Source organism: Lolium rigidum, chromosome 6 (assembly GCF_022539505.1).
Source record: "Lolium rigidum isolate FL_2022 chromosome 6, APGP_CSIRO_Lrig_0.1, whole genome shotgun sequence".
NCBI lineage: Eukaryota > Viridiplantae > Streptophyta > Magnoliopsida > Poales > Poaceae > Lolium > Lolium rigidum.
This window is the reverse complement of record NC_061513.1, coordinates 150,322,733-150,347,562: the sequence shown is the minus strand read 5'-3', so window position 1 is coordinate 150,347,562 and position 24,830 is coordinate 150,322,733. Positions and strand designations below refer to the sequence as shown.

General features: G+C 45.3%; 3 protein-coding genes across 3 annotated transcripts; all 3 read left to right on the top strand.

Moving 5' to 3' along the window:
- Positions 1-12,037: 12,037 nt before the first annotated feature.
- LOC124661759 (probable serine/threonine-protein kinase BSK3) lies at positions 12,038-13,743 on the top strand. The gene is made up of 4 exons (XM_047199634.1): positions 12,038-12,380; positions 12,639-12,752; positions 13,149-13,259; positions 13,377-13,743. Exons 1-4 carry the CDS (start codon positions 12,333-12,335, stop codon positions 13,401-13,403), a joined length of 300 nt encoding a protein of 99 aa, XP_047055590.1. The 5' UTR covers positions 12,038-12,332; the 3' UTR covers positions 13,404-13,743.
- A 3,976-nt stretch (positions 13,744-17,719) lies between these two features.
- Positions 17,720-20,524, top strand: LOC124663415. The gene is made up of 6 exons (XM_047201120.1): positions 17,720-19,308; positions 19,404-19,481; positions 19,588-19,689; positions 19,781-20,037; positions 20,126-20,335; positions 20,426-20,524. The coding sequence occupies exons 1-6, from the start codon at positions 19,284-19,286 to the stop codon at positions 20,522-20,524; spliced, it is 771 nt and encodes a 256-aa protein (XP_047057076.1). The 5' UTR covers positions 17,720-19,283.
- A 516-nt stretch (positions 20,525-21,040) lies between these two features.
- Positions 21,041-23,511, top strand: LOC124668566. Its single transcript, XM_047205678.1, has 3 exons — positions 21,041-21,270; positions 21,351-21,515; positions 23,286-23,511. Exons 1-3 carry the CDS (start codon positions 21,082-21,084, stop codon positions 23,310-23,312), a joined length of 381 nt encoding a protein of 126 aa, XP_047061634.1. The 5' UTR covers positions 21,041-21,081; the 3' UTR covers positions 23,313-23,511.
- Positions 23,512-24,830: the final 1,319 nt, after the last annotated feature.

The window sequence follows — 24,830 nt, the reverse complement described above, 5'->3', positions numbered from 1 at the left end:
GGGTCGTTGATGTTCTGCTTTGACTCGTTGACGGATATCACACTTGGCGATGTAGCTTCCTATCTCTCGCTTCATTCCGTGCCACCAGAATTTTTCCTTCAGGTCTTGGTACATCTTGGTTCCTCCGGGATGAATGGAGTACAGTGTATCATGAGCTTCCTTCAGAATAACTTGCTTCAACTCGGAATCTGACGGTACACAAAGGTGTTCGTTGTACCAAAGAACTCCTTCATCATCTACGGTGAATCCTGGTGCCTTTCCTGTAGCTATCTGACTCTTAATTCCGTCAATGCTGGCATTTCCCTTCTGGGCTTCCTTTATTTGGCTCATCAAGGTGGGTTGGAGTTCAATGCCGGCGAGGAATCCTTCACTCACTAGCTCTTGTCTGAATTGTTCAAACTCTTGGTACAGGCTTGGTTGCTCTATTGCGATCATGGAGTTCAACTGACACGGCAGTCTGCTCAAGGCATCCGCTACCACATTGGCCTTGCTCGGGTGGTAGTGAATTTCCATGTCGTAATCTTTGATTAATTCAATCCATCTCGCTTCGTCTCATGTTCAGCTCCTTACTGGGTGAAAATGTACTTCGGGCTCTTGTGATCTGAATATATCTCGCATCGATTTCCCATGAGGTAATGACGCCAAACCTTCGGAGGCTAAAACTACGGCTGCTAACTCCAAGTCATGAGTTGGATAGTTCACATTCATGTTGCTTCAGTTGCCTTGATAGGTAAGATATCACTTTGCCTTCTTGCATCAACACACATCCAAGACCGGTCTTGGATGCATCACAATAGACATCAAAGGGCTTGGTGACATCGGGCATGATCAATAATTGGGGCTGTGGTTAATCTGAGCTTGAGTAGATTGAAAGCTTTCTTCACATTTGTCATTCCAGTCAAATTTCCGGTCCTTCTTCAGCAGTTGAGTCATTGGTCTTGCGATGCTTGAAAATCCTTCAACGAATCGGCGGTAATATCCCGCTAATCCCAGAAATGCTCGGACTTCAGTCTGGGTGGTTGGGGCTTTCCATTCCTCAACGGTTTTGATTTTTGCGGGATCTACGGCAATTCCTCCTGCAGACAAGATGTGTCCCGGGGAATCCTACTTCTTTCAGCCAAAACTCACATTTGCTAAACTTGGCGTACAAGCTGATGCTTGCCTCAGGGTTTCTAGAACCACTTCCAAATGTTGCTCATGTTCTTCTTCGGATTTGGAGTAGATAAGGATGTCGGTCGATGAAGACAACGACAAACTTATCCAGGAATTCCATAAAGATCTTATTCATGAGATTCATGAAGTAAGCGGGGGCATTGGTCGGTCCAAAGGACATGACATTGTACTCATACAGATCCATATCCGGTGGTAAAGGCAGATCTTTGGAATATCTGTTGCTCGGATCTTCGGTTGATGGTAACCTGTCCTCGAGATCAATCTTTGAGAATACTTGGGCACCGGTTAGGCTGGTCAAACGGATCTTCTATCTTCGGCAAGGGATATTTGTTCTTGATGGTGACATCGTTAAGCTTACGATAATCCGTAACCAAGCGAGTGGCACCGTCCTTTTATCCACAAACAAAGCTGAGTGATCTCCAGGCGACGCACTTGGTCGAATCGGACCTTTGTACAGCATATCATCCAGTTGCTTCTTCGAGTTCCATTAACTCTGTGGGGTTCATGCTATAGGCTCTCATGGGCTATAGGTCTGTTCAGGGATTAACTCGATGATAAACTCGATATCCCGATCCGAGGGGCATACGGGTAGATCATCAGGAAACACATCGGGGGACCTTGTTCATATCGATCAACTTGAATGCTTACTATATATATATGACATAAGAAGGCTATGTGCTTTGGTTTTCATTTTTTGATTTTTCTGAATGTTTATGCCCATTTGAATCTTGGTCAAGTCCTAGGTTTGACCAAGATTTTAGCAAGTTTAAAACACATGAAAATGAAAAGGCAAGCATGGATCCTTCTTAGTCATTCTAAAATGAAGCTTTTGGGGGTCGATCTTGAAATCTCAATATAATGTTTGTAACCCAAAACCACTTCTCTTCATGCTTGACTTCATAAGACAAAGTTAAGGGTTAGGGGTAGATCGATACATGCTTTTTTCTGTTTTGAATATGTCTCACTACAAGAAATCCGGTCTATTGCAACAATAATTATTGCAACGGCCAGTTTTCGTTGCAATAGAACGCAATATTGCCACGAAACCCCCATTCGTGGTAACAGCCTCCACATATTGCCACAATATAGGTTTGTAGCGGTAGTCAACTTTTTTGTTGCAAAAGAGGGCGTGTATTGCAACAAAACATGCATTCGTTGTAATATGATGGTCCTATTGCGACAATTATGCTTCGTTGCATAAACTTGCCACCTTGTTGCAATAGAGACTACCTAATGCAACAGAATCATCAAATCGTGGAAATATTTGAAAAGATATTGCAACATTTTCCCATGTTGCGCTAAGTATTCACATTGTTGCAAAAAAATAGATTGTATTGCAACAAAATTCTAATTTGTTGCAATACCGGTACTTTGCCTCGAACCCATTTCGTTGCAATAATTATTTGCATATTGCAACAAGTTCCGTATCCATGGTAATATATAAGATGTTGCAACAATCATGGATTTTTCTTTCTTTTTTATTGAAAAGATGCAATAGGTATCATTATCGCTGATTAATTCATTTTTCTCTTTGTTGTAAGGGGAAATTTAAATGCAAAAATTATGTTTTGAAGATTGCACCTCGCATGTGCAGGCTAGAGCCTCAAGAGTACAGAAAAAACTAGTTTGTAGTACTATTTTTGCAACTCTCAAGTTTCGAACCCTGAACCTCGCATGTGCAGGCTAAAGCCTTTGACCAACAAGCCAAGGCTTGCTTGTTGTAAGGAGTACATAAAAAACTAGTTTGTAGTATGTGTACACGCGTTTTGCAACTCTCATGATTTTTTCCATTGTGGCAAAAGTTAATTGCCGAAGGCGTGATTCGAACCCTGAACCTGACATGAGCTCACTGGAGCGCACCAATTACCATCTGGCCTACTCTTAATTTGTGGTACAAACTAGAGACACACGTCTTTTGTAGTCAGCCGGCATGCTAAAAAAATCAAAACGCTATCACATGTTGCTATGTGTCAGTACACATGCACACAACCTTCCATACAAACCAAAATTTCAACACTGAATGCCACAATGCTTTACCATCTGCCAATAAACATGCACACAATCTTAAATACTGAATGCCATAATGCTTTAGCATCTGCTAGTACACAACTGAATTTGGGAAAACACAAATTCCCGGGATTCCCAAACTGCCCTCGCGCCGCGACCCGACCGACCACCGAACACTCGAACAGTATCACTTCCATCCTCTCTCCCCCGATAGCTCAAGGAGCGGTCTCCCTCTGTCCCCTGATGCCTCCGCCCGATCCGCCGCCGGCATGGCTCCCTTCTCGTCGCCCCGGCAGAGTTTCCTCCTCCGTCTACAACTCCTGTACGAGAGGCGACCCTACTCCGGCTGGAGCAGCCCACAACGAGGGAAGCGCCAGCGAAATCGATGTGAAAAAGTCATATTTTGATGGTCCGGCGTTGGAGGTGCCCGCGGCGGCACCGGCCCCGACTTCAATCTGTGAGCGCCACCGACACCCCCGCCTTCCCCGCAGAACCGCTGAGCTGAGCCGGCGAGGGGAGATCCAGCGCGGAGTGCTCCGTACATGAGAAGGGGCGCCCCAGTGAGAAGCGCTGGAGATGCCGGCCACCAGCGACGGGCGCTTTGCGACATCTCCGCCGGCGACCTCGTCCGCGTCAGGTGAGCCCCTCCCCCTCCGCACCCCGTTTCCCATCACTTCTGGTTCCTGGTTTGGGCGCACCCCAAGAGCTGGGATTTCGTGTCTTGATTTTACATCCAGTGTGTGCTAGCAACTCGCGCATCGGTAGATAGCTGAAAAGTTTAGATTAATTTTGAGTGTCCATTTCCTTGTGTGCTACTCCAGATACGTTTCAGTATACTCGTTAGGTGCTACTAGGTTTGGTCTAAAGATTGACTCGTCATTTGCACAGTTAGCTACTGCGAGCTGCTCAAGATGCATGAATAGAGTGTGCCTCAGGTGTCAAGTGGCGCGGGACGGCCCGCTAGGCCGCAACGCCGCCCCGCGAAAATCGCTCGCGCGGTGCCGCAGCATGGACCGCGTTGGTACGTGCGGGATAAAGCGGTCAGCCCGCTAGACCTGCACAGTCCCGCACTGTGTACATAACACGCTTCCGACGGCCACACTGAAAAATTCCAACGCATCCATTCTTTGCTTTCGTGCAGCGTAACCACGGCTGGATGGCTGAGTCCGATCCTTGTCTTTTGACTGCCCCGCCTCCAGCTGCACTCCGGCTCCACTTGCCGTCTATTCCACTGTAGAACAAATATAGTAAGACAAATTTACTAATTTAATGGCTATTTTTTTTCTAATACTGTTTTTTAAGGGCCGTAACAAAGCCACAACGTTACAATTGTATTTTTCCTGACATAATATGGGAAATATAGAGGTAGAGTTTTTAATCTAGGCAAAAGTGAGGGGAATTGCGGTGACATCTCGGGATTATCCTCTCCAAAACGGGAGAAGTAAACGTCGATGCCGAGTGCGGCCGCAACGCCGCAACCGGTGAAAGTCGCCCTCGCGGGAGCCAAGCCGGAGCATGAGTTCCACCATCACTACCTTCGCCACCACAGCCAAACCACTGATGGAGGGGTCGACAGTCGCCAATCTCCACATAGGGACTACCCTACAAATGAGCGCGGTACAAGCCGCAGAGGTGCGCCGAGTCCGAGCGCTTATTCGCGGCCTCCGATTTCTCGCTGGAGTCGCCGCGTCCGCTTGAGATCCCGGCTCGCCCGCTCAAGCTTACGCCACAGCCAATCTAGCCGCCCCCACGACTACGTGAACCGCGTTTGGACATCATGGCGCCACAGGCAGATCGGATCTGCCATCGGCGCAGTCGATTGGGGTCGCCGGCGTCAGAATGAGGGTGGTGGATGCGGCGGTACGGCAGGCGGGGCAACGGAGCGTGATAAGGGTTTCGGCCAGCATCGACAGTTACGAACGCGATAAATACCAGCCAACACGGACTTGAAACAGGGTCCAGCATAAAATTTACATGCCAAACCGCGTATAGCCCAATTTTGCCCCCAAAAACCTCAAACCAGTCTATAAACGCGTTACCGGCCACGGTTTGGGAGATCTGCTAGAGTGCTCTTAGAGCATCTCCAACAGACGCTGTAAATTTCGGCGCGCTATACCTCCTTTCCGACGCGCTGTAAACGTTTGCCGCGCGCTTTGCCGCACTTTGCCCCGCTGGACGCGTCAAAATGTAGCGCCTGCGCGGGCGGTAAAATTGGGCCTCCTTCGGACGCTCTAAAATACAGCGCGCGCCGCCACGCGAACGACTAGTTTTTTGTATATCGTTTGAAACGGATTAAACAAATCAAATAAAATTACGAAAATTTAACTGAAATTACGAAATATATTAAAAGTTCGATAAATACCGACATTTTATTTAAACTAAACTAAACTAAACTACTCGAGTCCTCCCAATCAAAGTCCGACGATCCGCTAGTCGGAGTAGTGTCGGACACCGGAGTGGTCGTCCACTCAAAGGAGGAGGAGGAGGTCGGCATGTTCGTCGACGGTCCGACGCCCCTCTTCTTCTCCTCCGCCCTCTTCGCCCTCCGCGCCGCCTTCTCCGCCCTCTCCGCCTTCCTCGCCGCCGACTCAGCGCCGCGCCTGTCGCGGTCGGCCTTCTTCGTCGCCGCCGCCTTCGCCTTGGCCTCCTTCTTCTGCGCGTAAAACGCCTCCGTGGCGGCGACGTCCTCCGGGAACGCGCGCGCCCACTCGAGGCGCATGCGCTCGTCCTGCTCCGCCACGCGCAGACGCTGCTCGAGCTCGCGGGCGCGGCGCCGCTGCTCGGTCGTGACGAACGGCGACGGCGGCGGGAGCATCTCCGCCTGCTCGCGCGTCCAAACGTCGTCGAAGTTCATGTCCCGGCGGGGACGGCCGAGGCGCCACGCGACGGCGTCGTAGGCTCGCGCCGCCTCATGCGCGGTGTCGAAGGTTCCGAGGCGGATCCGCTCCTCGCCGGAGCGGATCTCCGCGTCGAAGGGGCCGCTCGGCCGCGCGCGGACGCCGCGGTAGCCGGAGGCGGAGCGGCGGCGCGGAGGCATGGCGCCGGAGGCGGAGGCGGATCGGAGACGGAGGCGGACCGTCGGCGGGGAGGCAGAGCGCTAGGCGAGAGAGAGCGAGGCGGAGCAACACGCGGAAGTTTCAGGGCGCGTTCGCGCGTGTCGCCTTTATAGCGCGCGCGGCAATTTTCCCGCGTGGGATGGCGCAAACGCGCGGACGCGGCAAATTTTTTACCACGCGCGCCCTTTTCCCGCGTCTGCTGGAGCTTCGCGCCGGCGCCCGCGCGTGCCAAACACGTTTTTTTTTCTGTTGGAGATGCTCTTATGGTCCAGAGTTTGTAGTTTAGAATTTTATGTCCACTCAGTGCGTTCCGAATTTTACAAACCAGTCTATAAACTTCAGAGCGTTCTGTTCAGGATCGAACTTTTAGATTGCAGTTTCAGAGTGCAGTTCCGATTTTTTGTTCAGGTTTGGAGTTCAGTGCGCGTGTATTCGGTCAGCACGACGCCCTGCATTTCTGATCGACCAACTAGCTACTTGTGACTGATCTACTTGCGATCGGTCAACTAGCAAGCTACTGCTCTAATCGTGCCCATGCGGGATAAAGCGGGATGAAGCCTGTTGCCGCAGTGCCCGCGCTATTTCTAGCAGTTTGGTGCGGCAAGCCGCGAGCTCCCGCAAAGCTAGTGCGGTCCCGCTTTGCTCTTTGGCGGTCGGCCGCAGCCCGCCCCGCTTGCAACCTTAAGTGTGCCCATGCCCTCTCCATTGCAGATTTCAGATTAAATATTTTTGTGCAAAGACTCCATATAATTTTGTATGAACCAGGCATGTCAAGATTTGAAATTAATCTCTCAGCAGAAACTGATTGTGGAGTATTATCAGTAGACAATTAATTGACATGCTTGACCATCGTCAGAGGATTACCACATGGTGGGTTCTCTTAGGCAGACATTCATATGATGATTTGGAGGAACATGAAGCAAATGTTTATGGCTAAAAGCCTCTCCACTGCTCGCGCAGCTTGCCTGAAGTTGCTAATGACAATTCTTTAGCATCAGTAGTTGCTACTGCTTAATTGTATCAGTATAACTTGTTAAGGAATCCGTAACCTTGTGAACCATTTGGAATGCTCCCATAATCTTGCTCGGCTAATACATGATCAGTCCTCACAGTCTCCACCGAAATTTGTGCAAGCCAGGGGGATCGAAGTAATCACCAGATGAAAAAAAGAAAATAACAAATCCTAAGCAGATAATTTGCCCTCTCGTTTGTTCATGCTACCATGCAACGAAACCAGTTTTGCTTTACCGTTGAAGTGTATAGATCGGTCAACATAAGCGTATATAAACTGCTCAGATATGTCGTCTTCTGTAGTGCTTAAATTGGAAGTGAAAAGTACACGCATTGTACTGTTCTGGTCGTGCTCTGATAAATCGTTGCTCCAATCTGTGGTCAGATAAGCACATTTTTCTGTACATGTAATTTTTTCCCAGTACTTAAACCGTATTGCATGCACATTAAGCTATGGCACCTTGCCCGTGGTGTTATGTCAATTGATGCAAGAATATACTGTGAAAATGCTTCATTTGAAAATAATTTGTGGGCTGTCTGCACAAGCTTCTTTGGTTTTGGAGTTAGATTGTCGGTTTTCACATTGGCGTTATTTAGCGCACATATAGTGTAATAGCCCAATTTGTACAGCCGGTCTGAAGACTCATAACAATACTATCACCGTGATGGCTAAAGAGTTATTAGTATGTCCTCTCTAGACAATAGGTTCTATTGCTGCTCAACCTCAGGGATCATCATTTGGGCCGCAGAATATTCACCCAAGTAGTCACATCTCATTCAAAGAAAGCAAGATAAATAAACTCGTTTAGCAACCTGTAGTAATATGTAAGATTCTGCAATTGAGGAAATAAACGTTCAAAGAACATGTCAAGCAGATCTTCATAGAGAAGCTTATCCTGCTTAAACCATACATATACTTCAGTCGTGAGGTCTCTCACTTTCTTCTTAGCAGAATCATCTTCTCGGCAAGCTCAGCTTGTGTGACAGCATCAGGTTCACGTGTGTCCTTATTTTCAGAATTCTCCCTTTCCTTCCAAAGCTCTTGGAGACGCGCAACTGCGGGCAGGCCATGCTATACAGCCTGAAAAGTGTGGAAAATCTACTCACAGATAAAGATGAAAAAAACTTCAGAAAAAAACTTCAGAAATAACATGTGCAAAATCTTACCAAGATATTTGAAACTACACAAAGAACCCGTTGTCATCATCCAATTCTTCTTGTCCCAAAGGAGCAACATGGCCATCATTTATGTAAGCCTCGTCATCATCGATATCATCATCAGAATCGAAGTGAACATCTTCAAACTCAACAGGTTTTATATTTTTGATGAAAGAAGCATCAACGCTGGATCCTTCATCATCGTTTCTGCACCAACTAGTGATCTCTTCAGGTACAGTAATTTCTGGCACTGTAATTTCCGCATCGACGACATCCAGTACGTCTGCGTCACCGCCTTCATCGGCTTCAGCAGCTTCATCAAGGCCAACACCATTTAAAACAGACGGAGCAAACAAATTGCGTGGATTCATTTTAATAACACTTGCCCAATCAGGGTTCTTCACATCTCTCACATAGAAAACTTGTTGAGCCTGGAGACCTAGAATGTAAGGGTCTTCCTTGAATCGGTGTGCAGTAGTGCGAAGGTCAATAATTCCATATTTATCCTTCTTATACCCCCTGCTCTGAGTTCTATTAGCAGGAGGCGCATCAAACCAGTCACACTGGAATAGAACAACCTCCTTATCAGGTGGAAAGTCAAGAAATATGATTTTCTTGATCACCCCATGATAATCAATATTTCCTGTGGCTTCATCGCCCTTGACTACGATGCCACTATTTTGGGTACTCAAGTCCTGCTCTATGTAGGAATTCCGAAAGAAGTATCCATTCAGAACTGTACGGTTGTAAACACGAGCTAGGTGGTCAGGTCCTTTGGCTAGTGCATAAATAAGATTGCTGACCTTCCCATCCTTGTGGACCTTCCCATCCTTGTGGAGTTCAGTGATCTGTTTCATGGAATAGTGTACATGTCAGTGAAATGTGCATCGCTCGAGTACGTCATTACTAGGAACATAAGTGAAAATGTGATTCGTAACTTACCCTTCTCTCAAACCAGCCAACAAACTCTTGCCTGTGTTGCTTATCGAGATTACGAGAATTGTTCCTTTTCGGCTCCTCGAGATGTTCCCTACAAAGAGAAATGATAGTTAGTTCAACACGACATTATTAATGCACATAAGAATGATATAATATAAATACATAGGTATCCTTACCGAGCCCATGGCGCGGTGTCCCCATGATTTGTTAGTATGAAATGCCTCATGTCATTAACCTCGACCAAAGATAGTTGTTCAAGAGCAAAACCTTTCTTGGAGTAATCAAGCTGTACTCATTATGGTAATCCTCGTTGGTGGTTGATCCGCACGTCCATCTTCATGGCGTTACGATCGACTTATCTTTGTAGGCATGCCATCAACGAATCGACCGCAAAAAGTCATGCACTCTTCGAGTATGTACCCCTCTCGCAATAGAACCCTCCGGGTGAGCCTTGTTACGCACATACCCTTTCGGCGTACGCAAGTATCGCTCAATTGGATACATCCATCCGTACAAGACAGGCCCTCCCAATCGTGCCTCTTCGGCGAGATGAATTGGCGGATGCATCATAATATCAAAGAATGCGGGTGGAAAGATCATCTCGAGTCGGCATAGAGTTTACGGGATTGTTTCGCTCAACTTCACCAAATCCTCATCCTTTAACTCCTTGGAGCATAAATCGAGAAAGAATTTACTCGGTTGAAGCAATGGGTTAAGAACATTCTCTGCGCGAAGCTTGCGCAATGCAATAGGAAGAAGTTTACGAAATATAACATGACAGGTCATGAGTTTTGAGTCCGAGTAATCTTGCACTGATCGAGGACCACACATCGTTTAATGTGTGAAGCATATCCATCGGGCATCTTAATGCTCTGCAAAAATTTCAGGAGCAATATCTTCTCTTCCTTTTTCAAAGCATAGCAACCTTTCTTTATTTCATACTTGTGCTTACCGGGCTTTGGATGCTGGTCCTTCCTAATTTTCAAGTACTCCAAATCAAGACGAGCCTTCACACCATCCTTTGATTTCCCATCCATCTCAAGCAAAGTCCCAAGAACGCCTGTCGCAGATGTTCTTCTCGATGTGCATAACATCCAAATTGTGCCTAACCGGCAAGTGCTTCCAATATGGGAGTTGGAAAAATACACTTTTCTTCCTCCGGTTATGCCGGCTATTAGTTTCCGGCCGCTTTCTCTTATTTGATCGCCCAAATGGTGCATGCTCGAATGCTATCAAGCTGTTGTACAACTTCTTCACCTGTAAGTGGTACCGGGAGCTTCCCTATCATCTGTTTTGTTGTTGAACAAACACTTGTTTCGACGCCATTTATGGTTCCTGCGGAGAAAACGTCGGTGTCCCATGTAGCAATGCTTTCGACCATACTTGAGCCATAGGAAATCTGTATGTCTGTGGCGATAAGGGCATGCTAGCTTTCCTTTTGTGCTCCAACCACTCAACATTGCGAAAGCTCGGGTAGTCATTGATGGTCCACAACAAGCATGCATACAGCACTGAAATTTTCTTTGGTTGCGAGCATCATATGTGTAAGCACCATCCTCCCATAGAACATTCGGTTCGTCCACCAAAGGCCGCAAGTATACATCTATGTTATTTCCTGCCGACTTTGGCCACCGGAATAATCATTGACATGATCCAATTTTGTTGTTTCATACACATCCAAGGTGGCAAGTTATAAGGGATAAGAATGACAGGCCATGTAGTGTGTGATATACTCATGAGCCCAAAGGGGTTGAATCCATCCGAAGCAAGGCCAAGTCGAACACTGCGAGCATCTTTTGAGAACTTCTTATGATATTTCTTATCAACATGCTTCCATGCCTTCAAATCTGCAGGGTGCCTCATTACGCCATCATCCAGACGACCCTCATGATGCCATTTCATATGTGATGACATAGCTTCTGTCATGTACAGCCTTTGCAGTCTTGGAATCAGTGGGAAATACCATAGAACTTTCTGTGGCACTGGCTTCTTTGATGTATGACTCGATACATTGTCTTCGTCACTGGTACGAGTAGATTTCCATCGAGAAGCATGACAGATGGGGCATTCTTCAGCATTAGCATGCTCACCACGAAATAGCACACAATCATTAACGCAGGCGTGTATCTTCTTGTAGTCCAGCCCAAGATCTCGGATCACCTTCCTTACTTTTGCAAGATTAGTAGGAATGCAGTGTCCCTTAGGCAGCATCTCCGTGAACATCTGCAGAACTAAGTCGCATGCTCTGTTGGTCATCCCTGTCACACACTTGATTTGATAAAGCTTCACAATGAAAGATAGCTTTGTGGCATCCTCGCAACCTGGGTACAACTCTTTTTTTGCCTCTTTTAATAGCTCGAAGAACACCTTGGCTGTTGCATTTGGCTCCTGGTTCCTTCCTTCACTGCTGGAATCATCCACAGGAATGTCTCTTGCACCTTCATCATGATCTGCATTATTACTTCCCATGTCTGTGCCCCTAATGAGAGTATTGAGCATGTCACACAACCCAGCACCATCATCTACAGCGTCTTCATCATCCGAATCATCAGAAATGCTGCCCTCATCTGGTTGCTCACCATGGTATATCCAGTTAGTGTAGGTCGGATCCATACCATTGTGCAGCAAGTGACTGTGAACATCCCTCTTTTTTCTCTGAGCATTATTCAGACATTTCCTACATGGGCATGGGGCAGTTGAGTTTGGACGAGCATCAGGAAAAGCAAGATTCAAGAAATCCTTGAGGCCAGTTTGCCACTCAGCAGAATCTCTGTCCTTATCCATCCAACTCTTATCTCGCGTCATTTTGCCTTATGTTCGTAAAGCCAGTCCTGTTAAAAAACATAGCAGCTGCATTAGTGGCTGAATTACAACGAGCATCATCAGTATGCATTAGGGTCAAGTATTTGTAGGGAATATCCCAAGAAAGGAAAACAAAGCAAATCCCAACATCCATTTTCCACAGCAAACCTTGAGGGGGTACATGAGATGTTGGTCATTGATGGATATAGCGAGGATGACAGAGCAACCTTTAAGGTAAGAACTATTTTTGTTACTAAACATTTATTGCTCTTATGGTAGCTCCTTAATGCCGAGTTGCTGACTATTTTTATCTAATGCTTGTTGAACTTTGATCTGTGCTTGGAAACTTTCATTTACACACGTAAAACAATGGGACCCACTCAATTTCGGAAATAAGATAGGAAAGTAGCAACTCAGCAACTTCCTGGACTTACACTACTTTGAGCTTAAATGTTGTTTTTGACTGGTATAAAAATCTGATGGAACCTGCAGGTATCCTTAAGCTCATGGCCTGGACAACCAGCTGAGAGTATTCAAGTCAAGAAGCATGGAGATGATGCTTTTCATTCCAAAGATTTTATGGAAGTGGTCGAGTGTTATTCAAGGGTATTTTCACAATATCACATGTTACGGGCGATTGTAGTTCTCCTATATGCACATAAACTCTGTTACTCTTCACCAGTTACAAATCGACTACATTAATATTTCTCTTCTATTTTTGTTATTATTTAGACTGCTTTTCCACAAACTAGTCACTTGGGTAGGAACAATCCAGTCACTATTTATGTTCCTTCTCTAAATGGTTTGGTATTGGGAACCCGTTATTTGGGTATATTACTAAACCGAGATGTCCTGTGTTGTATCTGCATTATTCAGTTCAAGCCTAATTAGAACAGTTCTTTTGTTGCATAGAAATGGTAATATGAATTTATCCAAGCCAATTTAACATATGGACAGTGTGAACCATGAAGTTTATAATTTACACTTGTGGATATTTTGCAGTTTGTCGATACCGGTGCCATGGAGTCCCCAACTATGCTAGTGCGACGAGGTTTCGCGAACATTGTACTTGGCAGGCTGGAAGATGGCCTCGAAGACGCGAGGAAAGCAGAGGGAATATCACCTGACTGGCCAACTGCACACTACCTGCAAGGGATGGCGCTCATCTGCCTAGGCATGGAGGCTGACGGTCACGAGAAGCTAAATATCGCTGGTGCTTTGGAAGCTCAGAGAAAGGGTAGAACTAGGACTGTATAGAGCCCGCCCGCCCTCGGTGGGACAATTGCCTTCGCTTCTGTACATAGATCGCCTGCATGATGCTTTTGCAACCAGTGGCAGTGGGACTGTTTTTTTGGTCTCTCCCCTAACCTGAACCGGTGTTTCTAGTGGTTTTACAAGACTCCTAGGCTGTGGCTGTTATTACACCTCCAATATATCCATATAAGTACAAAATTGAAAATAGCGTTCCGTGGATTTGAGATTGTAAAGCGACATTATTTAGTCTTATCTCTCTCTCCAAATTCATGTATATACAGAACTCCAAAGAGAATTATCTGGATCCAAACTTGAACTGGTATGGTTGATCAAGTGTCTCCTATGTGTTTGCATTGCAAGTATCTGATAAGGTGGGACAATTGGAGTTGGGACCAAAGAACCATACAGGGAAAATGAGTTGTGGACATCATCAGTAGCAGCAGTTTTTCAGTTACCATTAATACTCAGTTATAGCATACATTACTTCCCATGTGTGTGCACCTATTGAGAGTATTGGGATTGAGACGTATGCAGTACCTGAATCAGTTCGTCGCTAATATTGCCCTGGTGTTGTTCACATCAAATCTGCCAAATCAAAATCGATGAGTAGGACAGAGGGGAAAACGAAATCCGTCCCAGAAGTGATCAAATTGCACGCGGGGGCTGACCTTGCCGTTGGGGATGAGGAGGACACGGCGCTGTTGAAGAACCCTAGCGGCGGCGCTGCAAGACGATAGAAGGGCGGTCAAGGCGGCGTGAAAGACGAAGGAGGGAGAAGTTGTCTTACGTTGGCCTGTTTTTTTTTTCCTAAATGTCTATTTTCACTCACCGTTTCAGCCCAAACTTTAGAGGCCCAAACTGTTAGCCCAAAATTAATAAAGACTGTAATTGGGGATGGAAAGAGAACAGGGGTCGGGTACATATATCAATCTGAATAAACGGAGACAAGGCGTCAAGCCATAAGTGTGTTTTCACCTACTCGCATAATAGCATCTGCAACAGTAAAAGACGCGCCCCCCAAAAAACCGCCAGTTTAGCGCGCGGGAACCCGCGCGTCTCAAACGGACACGCGAAAAAGCGGCGCGCTAAAAACTTTGCCGCGTCCGCGATTTTTGCGCTATCCCGCCGGGAAACTTGCCTCTTAGGCTGCCGCGCATGCTATAAACGCCACGTGCGCGCAAGCCAACCGCGCGGAAACTTCAGCCGCCCGCGTGTCGCTCCACCTCTGCCTCCCACGTCTCCCCGCTTCGCCTCCGCCGACACGATGCCTCCCCGCCGTCGCTCCTCCTCCAGCTATCGCGGCCAAGCGGCCACTTCGACGTAGAGATCCGCTCCGGCGAGGAGCCGCATCCGCCCTGGCACGTTCGAGGCGGCGCACGAGGCGGCGCGCGCCTACGATGTCATCGCCTGGCGCCTCGGCCGCTCCCGCCGCACAATGAACTTCGACGATGTGTGGACGCGGGAGTAGGCGGCGGCGCTCGCCCCGCCGTCGTCGGCCGTCACGCGTGAGCAACAACGGCGCCAGTGCGTGCTCGAGCAGCGGCTCGTCATCGCTGAGCGCGATGAGCGCCTCCGCCTCGAGTGGGCGCGGTAGGTCCCGGAGGACGTCGTCGCGATGGAGGCGTTCTACGCGCAGAAGGAGGAGGAGCAGGTGGCAGTGGAGAAGAAGAAGGCGGACCGCGAGCAGAGCCAGGCGGCGTCGGCGGCGAGGAAGGCGGAGAGGGTGGAGAAGGCCGCGAGGAAGGTGGAGGAGAAGAAAAACGGCGCCGGGTCGCGATCGTCCTCTCCTCCTCCTCCTTCGAGTGGACATCCACTCCGGTGTCCGACACCACCCACTCTTCGGACTTCGACTGGGACTCGGAGTAGATTAGGGTAGTATCAAATAAATGTCGATGTACCATCGAACTTCCTTAATGAGTGTAGCCCCCACATCACCTCCATTACCCTGCGTCAAGTACACCTTGGGTTTTCCAAGTTGGAAAGTGTCGCCGTATGTGGCGGCATTTGATTTTAGTTCTATGATCAGCACGACCACCCCTTGTGTATGTACAACTGCTTCTCGATACATACCGTTATATCTGGAATGGCATAGATCGACCGTCACATCGCCCATCTGGGTCGACATAGATCGACGGTACCATCTCCCATCTACAATCATATTTGAAGGCAACACTATGACCTCTAGTAGCCTCAAAGTGAAGGTGCCATTATGTTTCTATCAATGAGCGTAGCCCCCCTCCCCCACATCACCTCCATTACCCTGCATCAAATACCTAGGGTTTCCAAGTTGGAAAGTGTCAACATATGTAGCGGCATTTGATTTTGGTTCTATGATCAACACGACGACCCCTTTTGCATGCACAACTGCTTCTCGATACAAACCGTTATATCTGGAATGGCATAGATGGACCGTCGCATCGCCCATCTGAACTGACATAGATCGATCATACCATCGCCCATCTACAATCATATTTCAAGGCCATACTATGACCTAGTAGCCTCAAAGTGAGGGTGCCATTATGTTTATTTCAATGAGCCTAGCCCCCCCCCCCACATCACCTCCATTACCCTACGTCAAGTACACCTAGGGTTTTCCAAGTTGGAAAGTGTCGCCATATGTGGCGGCATTTGATTTTGGTTCTATGATCAGCACGATGACCCCTTGTGTATGTCAGCTGCTTCTCGATACATACCGTTATATCTGGAATGGCATAGATCGACCGTCGCATTGCCCATCTGAACTGACATAGATCAACGGTACCATCTCCCATCTACAATCATATTTCAAGGCAACACTATGACCTATAGTAGCCTCAAAGTGAAGGTGCCATTATGTTTCTGTCAATGAGCGAAGCCCCCCCCCCCCACACACATCACCTCCATTACCCTACATCAAGTACACCTTGGGTTTTTCAAGTTGGAAAGTGTCGACATATGTGGCGGCATTTCATTTTGGTTCCATGATCAACATGATGACCCCTTGTGTATGTACCAATACTTCTCGATACAAACCGTTATATATGGAATGGCATAGATGGACCGTCGCATCGCCCATCTGGACCGACATAGATGGACCGTCGCATCGCTAGAACCGCGCGGCAGCGATGGAGGGAGAGAGACACTACTACAAAAATCCTTACTATCGGCGCATGGATTTGGGCTATCGATGGCGCATTCGCGTTCGCCGGCGATCACCTCGCCGGTGGTAAGGGGTTATCCCCGGCACCTTCGCGTTCGCCGGCGTGCGGTAATATGAATATACCCCCGGTGCATAAGACCAATTCGCCAGCGGCCGCTCGGCGAGCAGCAACCCATCGTGGTTGAAGGCGAAGCAGCAGGTCAGCTGTCGGCGTCGAGGTCGCCGTGGTCCAGTGCGGAACGGGCGGCCGGGACGCGAGCTGCATCTCGCAGCGGCGGTTGGGAAGGGGAGAGAAGCCAATCGGAAGGACGGCTCACGAAGCGTTTCCAACCTGACAGCATCATGGCGACGTCAACCCAACGAACAACACCGCCGACGGTAATTCACTTCCTATCTCCTCCCATCCTAGAACTGTACAACTAGATCGCCGACGGCAGAGATAATTTTAGTAACATTATTTTTAGCAGCATATATATTTCATACTGCTCAGAAATATTATTTTTCAAATTTATTTTTTTACTGTAAACATTCCCTCCAAAAAGAATTACTTTCCCACCACCTAATTAGCATTTACGCCAAAAAAATTGAAACTCCCGCTATACGCCTCATTAATCTCAGCCCAAATATTTTCGTTCCCACCAAAAAGTAGCCTATTTAACCTTCCCGGTAAAAGCACATGACAATTACTCCCGATTAGTACTCTAACGAAATCACAGCGTCATCACGGTGGCGATTGGATCTGAGGTCTTCGTCTTCGTCCGTGTTCACGGCGTTATCGCGGCGTCAACACACCACCGCCGATCGGAACTACAATCTCTCAGGTTATTTTCCTCCGATCCCCATTTTCTTCCAATCCCCTCCCATCTTAGAACCACATCGCCACTCGCACGAACCACGCCTCCATTGACTTGCCCGCGCTCGTCCATTATTCCGCCTTGGCCGAGATTAGACCACGCCTCCATTGACTTGCTGCTGTGCTGGCGGACGCGCCGCCGTCGACAACGGCGAATCGCCCGCTCCGCCGCGCCTTCGTCGACTTTCCGCTGTGCTGGCGGACGCGCCGCCGTCGACAACGGCGAATCGCCGCTCCGCCGCACCTTCGTCGACTTGCCGTTCCGCCCATCGGCACTTCGTCTTCTTCGCCGATGGCTAGTTAGCCGCGCCGCCGCGCACGCTCAGCTCCGCCCCTGGCCTCAGCCGCTTCCTTTCATTTTTTGTTTGTTGGAAGGAGAGTGCCGGCCTGCTGGGGATGATGCCGCGCTGCCAGTCCTCGACTCCGTCAACAACCTGGCGCCAGGGGCGGAGGCAGGGGGGATTTGCGTGCTTTATCAAGTCTGCTTGCTTGTAGATTTTGTGTTCAGTTTTCTTTTTTTTATTGATTTTTTCCTCTGTTGTTACCGACGGGGATCGAGCTCAGAGGTACGATGCCTTTAGATGTAAAACGCACAACATCGAGCAGGAGTGCATGATTAAGTTAGCTGATGGATATAGTTGTAAAAAAAGGTTAGGATTGTACTCGCATTTTCTTATCAATTCTTTACATGACAAATTGCTGTCCATTACACTGGTATTTACATGAATTGGAACATGTAAAATTGGGCAAACATAATTGTAATTTCAGTTTTCAAATCATGAAACGAGTTTGCATTTTTTATTTACAATTTCTCTTCCTCACAAGTTACAGTTCATTACAGCTGTATGTACATGATCTTGGACATGTAATTTTGGATAGCCCACTGTCGAGTTTAGACTGTCAGTTTACCGTTTCTGAACATGATATGAATCAAGGGGCCCATGGGAAAATATTAGTACTACTAGTGAAGGACATTGTACTCCCGATGCTTTTACTGAATCTAGTCTCAACATGTATGTAGTTTATTCTCATCTGAACTGAAATAATGTTCATCTCTACTGAAGCATGTTCAGTATTCATGTAATATATGTTTTTGTCATTAGAAGTTCAGCATATCTTCACACATAAAAAGGTTATTGGTGTTTGTACAGTACACATGCTTCTGCTTTTGCATCATTTTTGTTTTTGATTATTGGTAATTGAATTTGTGATGATTATAACTGAAAATGTGTGCCCTGGATGCATGTTCTGTATTAAAGCGTGCTTCTGAACATTTTGTACATTGTGAGTTGTGATCTTTTAAAATTCAAACATGACACTATCCAGCTGCTTGTGCTTGTCTTCACAAAAGACAATTCAATGTGTGATAATAACTATGTGATAACAGACTTCTCTTATTATTAGATGCTCTCAAATTCTTGTATAATGGTATCAGGCATGATGACCTGCTATCCAAATACTCTGTAAAATCTGCATTTGCCTGCAATCATACTATGGAACTCTGAATAGTTTTCGACTTGTGCCAGTAGATGATTCATGCTTTCGACTTGTGCCTTTTCTATATGTAATGCTACCTCTTCAAGGTAGTTTGGCTTGAACAGAACTAGTTGGTAAGAGAGCCACATGTAGGTGCATTACTCTGAATCTGAGGTGTTATGTTATTTGTGGTACCTCTGGTGGAAACAAAATGTGATCCATTCAGCTTGTCTAAAATTATGTTGGACAGGCATACTATCATAGTCATTCTTGCATCTTTTTATTCCAAAAACAAGACATTCTAAAATATTGTTTCCAAGATATTGAAGTGCTAAAGTATGCCTGCTTTACGTTTTGTGTTCTTTTTTTCTGAATATGCCTCAATTTCTGATCGTACCTACTCAAGGGCATAAGGATGAGTTCAACGGTGGATGCTGCTGGTACACACCATATTTACTTCTTGATCACCTATCTGAATGGTGCACATCAATATTGGTTTGTTAATGCTATGTCCTTTTATTGTTTTTGTGTGCAGTAAGGAAAGGCTCTGTTGTCTTAACAAGGACGGAAAGTATAACCGAATACATAAACAAGGGTGGGCAACCCAGATCTGGTAAACTGTTTATCTCACTTAAGTTGTCCCTAGCATTTGCTATAATGCATAAAATCCTTGTATGGGTTAAATTGCTAAATCTTCAATATTGCTAAATCTTGTACAGGTACTCAAGGACAATCTGACACTCCAGTGTCAGCTAATGACATGTGTGCTCTGGATGAATGGCCATCCCATGCTCGCCGCTATCGTGCGCAACTACAGGATGGTACTTTCTCTCCTTCAAATCTGGGTCCTCCGATCTGACACAATCTAATAACCAAGTCATGCAATACTTTTTTCTATGATTTGGGCTGTAGAAGCAGATGGACAGAAGAAGAAGAAAGGGCGAGGTGTTGTAAAAGGTGTTAAAGCAGCTCAGAAGCGTTTTGCCAGCGGATCTACGAAGCTAAATATTACATTCTCTGAAACGTTGGGTGGTACGATAGGAATGAACTATCGCTCATTCAAGGATGACGTGGTAGTGATAATGAAAAGGAAGGTACCACTCATTGGGGTGAGGAGGTGGTCCGACATTCACCCAAGTGTGCATCGACTCATTGTCGCAGATGTGATAGTGCGTACAACCTTATTCACGTCTGTTATCTTATTTTATCATCGCCAATGCACCACTTATTTATATTCATTTGTTCTATGTTTTACAGGACAGATGGGACCTAGAAGATACACCGGAAACTGAAGAGAAAATTCTCAGAATTGCGCAAGAGCGATATAGAGGCTGGCGATCAACTCTAAGCTCCACTTACAAGGCATTCAAAACAGATGATGCTAGATTGGCTAATGTTCCGGAAGATTTACAACCAGAAGAGTGGGAATGGATGATCAACTACTTCGGCAATGATGAAAAATTCCAGGTTATCTCTAATCTCACTGTTTGTGTGTACTGTGTGTTTACATGAAGTGTGTTGTTTGGCTGTTTATATTTGGTTTCAATGAATGGATAGGCACGCAGCCAAATGAACTCCGATAATCGCAAGAAACAGAAGACAAAACATAGAGTTGGATCAAAATCGTACGCGCAACTAAGTTTTGAGAAGGTATGAGCCTAACTAAATATGTATGCCTCGATGGTAGCTATGGTTTCATGTTTGAAGTTTCTCATTGTCATATTACTTGCGGAGAAACTTAGAAACTGGAGAAGAGCCGGATTGTGTTGCTCTATGGGAACTGACACACACAAAGAATGGAACATGGTCTAACCCAGAGTCCCAGGAAGTTTATGTGAGTGTACTGATACATTGTGTTATTCTTGTTTCAGCTTTTATAGATCAATATTGATGTGGTAACTATAATTGTTCATTTCGTTCTTAGGACAAAGCACGTGAAGCGGTGCAGAACAAAGAAACTGAAACAAAAGGTCCACTATCAAGCGAGCGAGAGAAACAATGTTTTTCAGATCGCATATAAAGACACAGTTCAATGCAAGTCATCGCAGCCTCGTGGCTACGGCTACATGGCCAAGCCCAAAACTGGTTCCGAAAGGTTTCGGATGCAGAGTTGAGGACCAAGCTCGTGTTGCAGCTGAAACCCCGCGACGAAACTCGAGCTCAGCCAGCATGTTAGCGAATTAGAAGAACAATTAGAAGTTGAGCGTGCAAACATGCAGCAGAGTATTGACTTCGAGCGTTCTGAGAGAGAGCAACTTGAGGTGAAGTTGCAAGAAGAGCGTGATGCAAGGGAAAAAATGGTGGAAGAGGAGCGAAGATCAAGGCTCGAATTTGAAAAAACCATGATGGCAAAGTTCAACCAACAGATGGCTAGATTTAGCCAACAGATGGGAAACCAACAGGTAATTACGGTCATATGCTTCCTGCCTTGTAAGGTTTATTTTGCTAACTTGTCTTGCTGAAAGTGCACTTCTACTTGCAGGTGCTTAAGAAGAGGAATGACAAAGAAAATATTAATTCAAATTTGCAAACCACTCTTTTACAGAGCTCCAGTCCTAACAGGAATCCAGGAGCAAAGTCAAATTTGATTTCTACAAATTCACTCATACAAGCTGCAACACTGAATTCTCGAATGTACAGAGCATTGGTAAGTCACAACAATACCTTGCTCAGTTCTATAAAGAAGACCACTTATCTGTGCTTCATGCTTTACTTGTCTGAATCTTGCTCAGTTCTATAAAGAAAACCACTTATCTGGGCTTGAGACTTTCCCTTTCTAGTATGCTCATAATACAAGCTTTTAGTAGCATAGCAATACTTCTGTACAACCTCTTCCTCTACAATTGATTTTGTCCTTGTTATGTTCATATGCATTTGTGAGATGTATATGTGTCATGCAAAATTAACCGAGATGCATGTTCAAGTGCTTTGCCGCATTGCTTGTTGAGATCATGCCTCCATGATGCACCTTTCTCGGCATAACCTCGATGCACTAGTCTTATTCATCTCATAAGTAGTACTAAAAAATGCTTCCCCTCTCGTATTTGACGGTTTTCTAATAATCTTGGATCTGTTTGATATATCAAATAAACAAGTGAACTAAAATGGGTGCGAGATGTAATGTTCGTTCAACCTCGTAACATGTAAGCAAGAAAAAAGGCCACATGGGCATCTCTCGTAATCACTAATAAACTTACTTTTCCATTACCCGATTGTAGTTCATGTGAGTCAGATCATGTGAACTAGACAATTGATGTCAAGAAAACAGGAAAATAGATACTCCAGTAATTTAGTATGTATGACATGGAAAATAAGAAAGCAGATGATACCAGGAACAAGTTTCTTTGTTTCCAGTTTAATAACTTTATTCCATTATCCTAATTTGGATCTTAGATGAGATAGTCGGATGCGAAGATTTTTAATCTTGGGTCCTTTTCTCTCTTTGTACTCCCTGCTTCTCAGATATCAGTTCTATTAATGCATTACGAGGGATCCTCTAACTCTCAATGCCATCCTCATCATGTTAAACAAGTTTTTCTCCGTTTGTAGTCCTGGTGTAATTTCCGAAGTATGCTTGGCTAAAGAATTATGTTTTACACTTCAAAGAATTCAAATACTTTGCCTAAATCTACATATGGAGTACTATGTGCACTTGCATAGTTCTGTTAGAAAAATATGCCCATGTGCATGTATCTTTATATTTTAAACTTCACCCCTAGTCAGTTTTTTGACGATCAAATAGTCACCCCCTTGTCAGTTTTACCACACAGTTGCACACAAATGAACATATCTTTTCACGGAAATTTAATGTGCACATATTTTTCATCAATGTATATGTAAGAGGTTGTCCGAATTTTCAGATGTTTTAAGTGTGAACTTCTAATTTTTCATCAATGTGCATCAGGATAGGCTTATACAGATTGCATTCTTGCTAAATGTGTTAATACTAGTACTAACTGGAGACCATCAAGACTCAGACCTGATAATTGAATTTGAGCCCCCCTTTTTGGTTCTCATGTTTAATCTCTAATACATACAATATTTATCATGGATGCTGCTGTCATTTCACTTGTGGCACTTAATTCTCCATTGAAATATACATGACACTATCCAACTGTCTAGCTTCTGCTATTTAAGTTCAGTTTCTATTTGTGCTCCAACCTGTCAAGTAACAAGCCAGTGTTTAGAGTTACCATATACCTTTGTCATCATCAACATGATTCTGCATAGAACCTATAGACTTAGATAGATATTTATTTCTATTAAGATATATGCTTTTGTAATACATGGTTAAAATTAAAGTGATACCAGATTCCTTACGATTATATCCTCTCGGACTTGCTTATCGAATCAGTTATGAATCAGAAGATACATAAGCTTACTAAAAGTATTTTTTTTCTTCATTTTTTGATTGCAGGACCCAAAGAATGCTGGACAGGGTTGAAGTACACGGAAAACTGCACATACTTTAGAGAGTTGAACTACCATGGTGGCAATTAATGGACTCAACTCTACTGGATTGCTACCTACATTTTACTTTAGTTGCATTTGATGGATATTTGATATGAGAATTGTGATTTGTATGAACCTACATATTATACGTGTGAATTTGAATTTTGTAATTCAATGGTTGTATTTTTTTTATGGTTGCGATAAGCTATTGCCACAACTCACTTTCTGTTGCCTTAGGTTAGCACCACGAAAAATATAGTGTTGCGTCAAATCCTAGTCGCCATGACTACATGCTTTGTTGCGTTAGGATGTAGCAACGAAGAACTTTTTATTGTTGCAATAAATTGTTACCACATTTTTTATGCATGATGTGATAACTATTTGGTGCCACGGAATAAAAAATTGTTGAAATAGAGTATCGCCACAAAACCTACAAATTGTGGCGATAACTTGGTGCCACAAACATTTTGGACGCTGCAAAAAGTATGTAACGCCACAATTGTGAATTTTGTTGAAACAGAGTATCTCCACAAAAAGTTCGCATTGTCGCAGTAGCTTCTTGCTACAAGCTTTTTCCCCGTTGCGATAAGCATTTGGCGCCACGAAACTGGATTTTGTTGAAATAGAGTATCGCCACGAAATGTTACAATTGTCGCAACACCTTCCCGCCACAAATTTTTGTACCGTTGCCATACCTATTTATCGCGACGAGTGAAATGATCGTCGCCATAAGTTAATACCACGAGCGTAGCGGTTCGTGGCAAATGGCTAATGCTACAAACCAGTAGATGTTGCCATAGGTTATCGCCACGGCTCGCTATCGCCACGAAAGAGAGTGCGCCACGAAACTTAGGTCGTTGGCACAGGTTATTGCCACAAATGTCTATCGCCACAAACTGGCAAACGCCACGACACGGCTGCATGTTGCGACTAGCTATCTCCACAAACCAAATTGTGGTGACAAGTGAGTGCTGCCACGGGAAAACATGTGGCAACTTCCCACATGGTTGTTGCAATAGATCGCTTTGTTGCCACAATCGCGTTTTCGTTGCAATAGCCTATTACCATACATGTAATTGCAACGCTTGCCAACGAACGTCATTTCGTGGCAATAGGTGCATATTGCCACAAAACGGTATCTATTGCGACAATTTTTGTTGTTGCAATAGACCCGATCAACTTGAATTCTTACTATATATGACATAAGAAGGCTATGTGCTTTGGTTTTCATTTTCTGTTTTTTTTTAATTTTATGCCCATTTGAATCTTGGTTGAATAATAGCTAGGTTTGATCGACCAAGATTTAAACAATTTTAAAACATGAAAATGAAAAGGCAAGCATGGAAGTCACTATAAAATGAAGCTTTTGGGAGGTTCTTGAAATTTCCATGTTTGAAACCAATAGACTTCGTAAGATCGACCGACTTTATGGTTAGGGGGTAGATACATGCTTTTTCTATTTTGAATATGCCTAGAACTTGTTCAGCAATTTGAAATTTCCATTTTGAAA

Excerpts from the sequence above, each read along its gene's own strand:
- LOC124663415 (XM_047201120.1), top strand. The coding sequence starts at position 19,284 with ATGAGTTCAACGGTGGATGCTGCTG. Across the intron at positions 19,309-19,403 it reads TTCAACGGTGGATGCTGCTG|TAAGGAAAGGCTCTGTTGTC; the intron begins GTACACACCATA and ends TTTTGTGTGCAG. Across the intron at positions 19,482-19,587 it reads GGGTGGGCAACCCAGATCTG|GTACTCAAGGACAATCTGAC; the intron begins GTAAACTGTTTA and ends AATCTTGTACAG.
- LOC124668566 (XM_047205678.1), top strand. The coding sequence starts at position 21,082 with ATGCAGCAGAGTATTGACTTCGAGCGTTCTGAGAGAGAGCAACTTGAG. Across the intron at positions 21,271-21,350 it reads AACAGATGGGAAACCAACAG|GTGCTTAAGAAGAGGAATGA; the intron begins GTAATTACGGTC and ends TTCTACTTGCAG. Across the intron at positions 21,516-23,285 it reads CTCGAATGTACAGAGCATTG|GACCCAAAGAATGCTGGACA; the intron begins GTAAGTCACAAC and ends TTTTGATTGCAG.
- LOC124661759 (XM_047199634.1), top strand. The coding sequence starts at position 12,333 with ATGTTGGTCATTGATGGATATAGCGAGGATGACAGAGCAACCTTTAAG. Across the intron at positions 12,753-13,148 it reads TGGTCGAGTGTTATTCAAGG|TTTGTCGATACCGGTGCCAT; the intron begins GTATTTTCACAA and ends GATATTTTGCAG. Across the intron at positions 13,260-13,376 it reads AAGACGCGAGGAAAGCAGAG|AGAAAGGGTAGAACTAGGAC; the intron begins GGAATATCACCT and ends TTGGAAGCTCAG.